Genomic DNA, 7389 nt, shown 5'->3' on the forward strand with positions numbered 1-7389 from the left:
GTGTGTTCCCAGTAGTCTTCAGTGTGTGTTCCCAGTAGTCTCTATAGAGTGTGTTCCCAGTAGTCTTCAGTGTGTGTTCCCAGTAGTGTTCAGTGTGTGTTCCCAGTAGTCTTCAGTGTGTGTTCCCAGTAGTCTCTATAGTGTGTGTTCCCAGTAGTCTTCAGTGTGTGTTCCTAGTAGTCTTCAGTGTGTGTTCCCAGTGGTCTCTATAGTGTGTGTTCCCAGTAGTCTTCAGTGTGTGTTCCCAGTAGTCTTCAGTGTGTGTTCCCAGTACCTTGGTGGTGGCGATGCAGTTAACGAAGCCGATCTGCTGGAATCCTTTTTCGCTGAGCGTGAGACAAACCTCCCAGCGATCGTTCACCTTCTCGTTCACGACCTTCAGAGCAACGCCCATCTCGTCCACTTTGTCCTTCACGTACAGATCCACGTAGCTGCGGAAACCAGTGATCTGCAGCGAGAAAACACACACACACACACACACACACACACACACACACACACACACACACACACACACACACACACACACACACACACACACACACACACACACACACACACACACACACACACACACACACACACACACACACACACACACACACCAGGGTTAATATTAACCTGTACATTAAATTAAATGTACGGACCACGGCTGCAGAGAAATTGTCATAAAAATCAATCGATATTTTTTTGTTGTTGCAATAAATACAAATAAAATGCATAAATTCGTTGATAAAAATAAGCAAATATATCAAAAATAATCCATGCAATGTCTTATATGATGGAGTGCAGCTGGTATATACATCTTTATTGTTATAAATATTCAAACTAAAAGACACTAAAACCCTAAAAAAAAAGACTAAAGGGATATCTCTAACCATGTGGACAATTATGCAAAACCACAAACATGCAGATAACTGGAAGAATATTCAAGTAAACATACAATATATGAAGCATGTCCCTGTATCTTAACAACTAAATATTAATTTATGCATCTAATATAGGGTGTAATTATTCTGTAACGAGCTCTGGAGCTGAACTTCATGACTATTATAACACATCAATTAAACACAACATTATCAACTTTTTGTCTCTATTGCAAAAGGAGCGATTTCAAATTCATTGTTGTTTAATTTCTATGTTGTGGATAAGAGTTGTTCAGGTTACAACCAACAGAATAACTGAACCAAATAAGCTGTTTTTAGGGTGACTCTAAAACACAGAGACTACAGATTATAAAAAGCCTTTTTGGTGCACTGTCCCTGCTAAATAAAGTAATACAAAACAATTAGAAAACATATAAATAGCCATTCTAAAATAAACAATATAATCCCCAGAAATGTACAGAAATGTCTGAATCAGATATTACATACAACTTGTAATGCTTACCTAGGGACCAAAAATACCTAAATTACAGAACAACCTGTCAAGATTTCGGAGCATTTACTCCATCATAACGAACACTGTAATGATATTAAATCCACACAACTACCAGCGCTCAAAATCAAATATAAGTCAGCTAGTGTTCATTTCGTCAGCTATTTTTTAATTTAGTTTTAGTCTTAGTCCTGTGTTAAATTTCCTTTTTAGTTTTAGTCATATTTAGTCACCTTCCTCCTGTTTTTATTTAGTCAAGTTTTAGTCGACTAAAAATCTGAGCATTTTAGTCTTTAGTCAAAGAAAACTAACTATTTTAGTTAAGATTTATTCGGTTAACGCGACCACTGCTCCCAAGCCCTGTTGTTGCCATTTTATTTTCTGTTAAATAAGGTTAGTTAGACCCGAGTCTTCCTGACACCGCTGTCCGGTGTAACTCAAATGTACCGCCGCGCGCAGCACAGACACACAGCTGCTGCCCAGCCGCAGCACCGGAAATGGAACTGCTGGGAGAAAAACTGACTATCAGAAATGTAACGTTATCTTTGATTATATTTCGTCTCATCATTTTCCGTCAACGAAAGTAAAGAGAGATTTTGGCATAGTTTTTATTTAGTAAACTACATTTTCGTCTCGTCACTTTTCGTCAACAATATTGCATGATGATTTCGTTGCAGTTATTGTTTACTGCCGCCGGTGCAGTCTCGTCATCGTCTCGTTTTAATTATGGAAAAAAAGGTCGTTGACGAACATATTTCGTCATCGTTTTAGTCAACGAAATTAACACTACCCTCAGCACACACTTTAAACAAAGAAACAGAAGAATGACTTACGGGCAGTTTCTTCCCGTTGAGCGTGACCTTGATGCCCCGGCAGGACCCTGCGATGTCGTACGCTCGGCGTGTCAGAAGAGCCACGATGTCTTTGTCCAGTTTCTCCATCTGGAACTTGGACAGGTCGGGCTGGAACGTCACGCACGTGAAGTCGTCTCCATCGAAGAACTTGATCTTAGGCTCCGAGGTTTTAGACATGTTGTTGAGCCACGTCTGACCAGGGGAAACAAGACAAAATGGTAACACACACACAAACAAACACACACACAAACAATCCGATTATTGAGATTTTGAGAAAAAGTCAGAATTTTGAGATTTTGAGAAAAAGTCAGAATTTTGAGATTTTTTGAAAAAGTCAGAATTTTTTGAAAAAGTCAGAATTTTTTGAAAAAGTCAGAATATTGAGAAAAAGTCATCTTGTGACTGTGTAACTGCCTCTCTTGGATATCAACATGTGAAGGACACTGTCCAGGAACTAGTTGATGCTCTGTATGTGATGACTACTTCCATTCTGGAGAGGATCACAGATACATGGATCCTGAGATTGAAGCTCAAGACAGGGATCAGGGAGAGCGTTCTAACAATATCCATTCAATTATATTGTATACAGGTCATAGAGTCATGTTGTGAACCCTGGAAATGTTGAATACCCCAAAGTTTAACGATAGAAATGTATAATACGAGTCCCCAGGACATAGAAACTGCTGGAAGCTAACTTGCATAATATGTTAGGTAATTTAGCACAATTAGCACAAGTTGCGTTAATTAGCATTATAGCTTATGTTGACAGGATCCAAAATGACTGTTTTTACAAGAAAGTGGGCATATTTGTACCCTTGTTTGACTGATATTGGTTAATTTTTTGTATGTTTTAGGTGACTCTGGATCATTTGGATTGCACAAATGGCTAATTTATAAGAGCATAAATTGACCACAGTAGAAGCAATGATTTTTTATCTTGTGTTCTCGTCGCAACACTGCTCACGGTGGCCAAACAGCCAATTGAGAGTAGAAATATGGCCACTTACTTTCTGGTTAAAACTGCTATTGTTCATGCTGAAAATATCAGAAATGGCCTCACATCCAAAACCAGTCCAAATGTGTCCAAAAAGGCCAATAGTTGTAGCTGTTGTCTACATAGTGCATAATGCTAATTCAGGGAATATGCAGGAATCCTGAAGTCACATGTAAGCGTGCGATGTCCTGTTCAGATGGCGTCAAACCCAACGGGATACCATAAATAAACTACACAGAATCACACTACACACCTACGCAATGATTACATTCAGGCAGACTGTAGAATACAACCTCTTTGGACAATTTATATACTTATTGAAAACAAGCTACAAAATGTAATACCTTGGAAAATGCAGTTTAATACTTTTTAATAGCCTTCATTTTCGCTAAATTGATTTATCAACTTTTAATACTTTTTAAGACCCCGCGGACACCCTGTAAGTATTGATTATTAATGCAACGTATGCTTATACATTTCTAACATTAAACTTGAGGGTACTCAACCTTTAAGTAGACTAGGATGCATAATAGTGCATTTATTGCCTAAAATGTCCATGATTTAAACACCTGGTGACTTTCAATAATACCCAGAACCACAAAGAGTGATAATGTACTGATCCTTACCTCAGATAAGACCACATGTCAAAGCCCTATAACACAGTAATTATTACTTTATTCAAAGATTGTATTGGATTAGATTGACTTTAAACATCCCAAATTGGGCCCTTTCTTTTGCCACAGCAGCAGGAAATGTAGCTATTACACATTAATTAACCAAAATGATTCTAAAGTGTTAAATTAGTGATGAACTATGAATGCAATTAAAGTTATTTTACACCCACAGCAATTAATGTGCAGTGAGATTTTTGTTTATTTGACCAGCTGTTGACTTTAAGACTTAACAGCTTATTTATTTATCGGTCATTTGCAGAAAATATGTCGCACAGAAGGACTTACCCAGCTATGGATGACGACTGAACACAAGAACATATCTCTTTTTCTGCTACATGAGTACATGTGTGGATGAAATCAACGATTATGAGAGAAATCATCCTATTCTTTACCTAAAAATCAGCATTTTTGTTACTTTATTGACTCTGAACAGCTGAGAAACGTATATTAATGTTCGCTGGTACCTCTATATGTAAGGGATAATGTGCAGCGACGGGTCATTATGGGGAACAGAACACCGACAGGCTGATCAGGAGCCCGACGCGAAGCATGCAGTTTGCTTTTCAGCCCAACTGGATGCAGTTAAATCGAACAGACTTCTTTCTGCAGATGTGAGCGTCCTTAACAACGGTCAATAAGTCCTTGACAGCGGTCTGTCTGTTCTGGATTAACAACGTGTCACGTGTTCTGAATTGACCAATCAGAATCGAGTATTCAGATATATATACTTTATTGATGCCATGCTGACCTGTTTGAAGCTGTGCCGGTACTCTTTGCAGGCCGTCTCCACAGTGAATTTGGTGCTGAAGATGTTGCAGAGTTTAGCTCCGTATCCGTTCCTTCCACCTGCGTAGAAACGTATTATTATTCCACTTCTTGAACACACATTAACGGTCCCCTATTTTACTGTTGTTCATCAATATATCACAGGTCTCAGATATATCCAGAGCCTGTCTCTGATTGGCTGAAACACCAAACAGATCATTGCAGCATTACCCATAATCCCCTGTTTCAGCCCTGTTTCCAAAGTGCTGATTCTCTGTCTGTTACTTTAGATGAAAATAAGGAGGAGAGAGATTTGGTAACAAATTCAGAATTTTGAGAAAACCTCAGAATTTTTTGAAAAAAAATCAAAATTTTTAGAATAAGTCAACATTTTGAGAAAAAGTCAGAATTTTTAGAAAATGTCAGAATATTGAGATTTTGAGAAAAAAAAAAGCATTTTTAGAAAAAGTCCACATTTTGAGGAAAAGTCCAAATGTTGAGAAAAAGCCAGAATTTTGAGAAAAAGTCTGAATTTTGAGAAAATGTCGGAATATATTGAGATTTTTAGAAGAGACATGAAGAAGAGGGGACACATGTTGATGTAGAAGAGACATGAAGAAGAGGAGACACATTTTGATGTAGAAGAGACATGAAGAAGAGGGGACACATGTTGATGTAGAAGAGACATGAAGAAGAGGGGACACATGTTGATGTAGAAGAGACATGAGGAAGAGGGGACACATGTTGATGTGGAAGAGACATGAAAAAGAGGGGACACATGTTGATGTAGAAGAGACATGAAGAAGAGGGGACACATGTTGATGTAGAAGAGACATGAAGAAGAGGGGACACATGTTGATGTAGAAGAGACATGAAGAAGAGGGGACACATGTTGATGTTGAAGAGACATGGAGAAGAGGGGACAAATGTTGATGTAGAAGAGACACGATAGGTGACCTTTAATAAACCCAGGTACAGAGGTCAAGGTGTCTTCTTCCTCTCCTTACCTGTGACCTTCTTCTCGTCGTCGTCGTAGTTGCTGGAGGTGAGTAATTGTCCGAAAATGAGCGCAGGAACGTACATCTTCTCGTCTTTGTGCTCCACCACCGGGATCCCCTTACCGTTGTTCCACACCGAGATGGTGTTGGACTCACTGGAGGAGAGGACAATGAAGAAAGTCTCATTTTAATACAACGGTTTGGTAGTTTAGCAGAAATGTATCACAACGTAGAGGGAATATGAAGTGCAACTAAAATATTCCGTCCTTAAAATCAATAATTATTGTGATTTTTAAAGTTATTTAAATATCGATAAAAATGATATGGGTTATCATTTTTGCCGTAATCATTAAGCCTTAGTTTGTGAATTAAATTGTAAATGTAAGGTTTAGAAGAGTTTATTTATTCTGATGGAAATTGGGTTTTCTGACAGTTGCTCAATTTTAGAAATAAAAACATTTTAAAATAAATAACCAATATGCAAATAGAAATGAACAAATTAGCAAAAATCTGGCATTAATCATCTCTCCTCTTATTGAGAATGTAATGTATTTTTGTGCATGGAAAATAAATATGGATATGAACATAATTTAAAGGTCACCTATCATGCTATTTTTAGCAGTGTTAATTTCGTCAACGAAAACTATGACGAAAAATGTTCGTCAACGACCTTTTTTACATGACTAAGACGAGACGATGACGGGCTAAAAATAGATTCTTGATAACGAAAACTATGACGAAATGAATATTTAGTTTTCGTTGACGAGACGGGGCTAAGGTGTTAATGGTGGACTATCGGACATTCAAAATGCAGCATATTTTCCCCCAAGTGTCCGTCTTGTCTGTCAAAATGCATCTTACGTTTCTAACTTGCAATATCATTATTTCCGCTCTCTTCACGCCAGAAGAGCGATCTCCCTGTGTCTCTCTGTGTGCGGGGGGCGGGGCCTAACAGACACGCTGCAGCGGCACACAGAGATCTGCTGGGGACGGAGCGTTCAGAGAGTATAGAGACACATTTTGACTAAAATGTAATTTTTAATCGACTAAAAGTTGACTAAGATGTTTTGAGTTTTCGTCGACTAAAACTAGACTAAGACCACGAAGGATAGGAATGACTAAAATGTGACTAAAACTAATAACCATTTTCGTCTAAAGACTAAGACTAAATCAAAAACAGCTGCCAAAATTAACACTGTTTTTTAGGCAAGAGCATAGGTCTCAGATATATAAAAATATATAAGCTAGCCATGCCTCATATCCTTCTATTTCACTTCCTGTTTCAAAAGGGCTGATTTGGGGTATAAAGCAGCTACTGTCTAAACTAAATACTGCGGTGATGAAACGCCATATCATGGATTATCAAGGATTCTCTCTGAAACAGTATGGAGCTCAAAGGCTTTCTCTCTTGCCGGTTATACCACAAGGTGAGTTCCTTTTTATTTCCTGCTTCTTCACACACATGCTCTCCAGTACAGGTTAGCTCTGAGTGTTAGCGATGCTAATATAAACACCGACCATATTACGTCCAAAACAGTCGGGCATAGTTTCTGATAGCAACGTTTCTGATAGTGCCGTGGGTCCACATTTCAGATATCACGTCATATCGGACGCAAATCTGGATCAGCTCCGTTGTTCCCCATTTTTAGAGAGTTGGGTACGGAGGAAAAGAGAGAGGGTTTTATTTTCTGACGCTGCGTGAGTTCCCCGACACACCGGGGACACAT

At 38.5% G+C, this 7389-nt stretch overlaps 1 protein-coding gene across 1 annotated transcript in view; it reads right to left on the reverse strand.

Moving 5' to 3' along the window:
• Positions 1-7389, reverse strand: part of LOC104960822 (DNA topoisomerase II beta) — an 81678-nt gene that overhangs the window by 65913 nt on the left and 8376 nt on the right. Inside the window, exons 5-8 of the mRNA XM_010788987.1 lie at positions 5672-5817; positions 4648-4745; positions 2211-2423; positions 275-448 (exon numbers count right to left, since the gene is read on the reverse strand). Of these exons, the coding sequence (XP_010787289.1) occupies positions 275-448; positions 2211-2423; positions 4648-4745; positions 5672-5817 (631 nt within the window). The remainder of the gene's footprint in view (positions 1-274; positions 449-2210; positions 2424-4647; positions 4746-5671; positions 5818-7389) is intronic.

This window comes from Notothenia coriiceps, unplaced genomic scaffold (assembly GCF_000735185.1).
Source record: "Notothenia coriiceps isolate Sejong01 unplaced genomic scaffold, NC01 NC01_scaffold00032393, whole genome shotgun sequence".
NCBI lineage: Eukaryota > Metazoa > Chordata > Actinopteri > Perciformes > Nototheniidae > Notothenia > Notothenia coriiceps.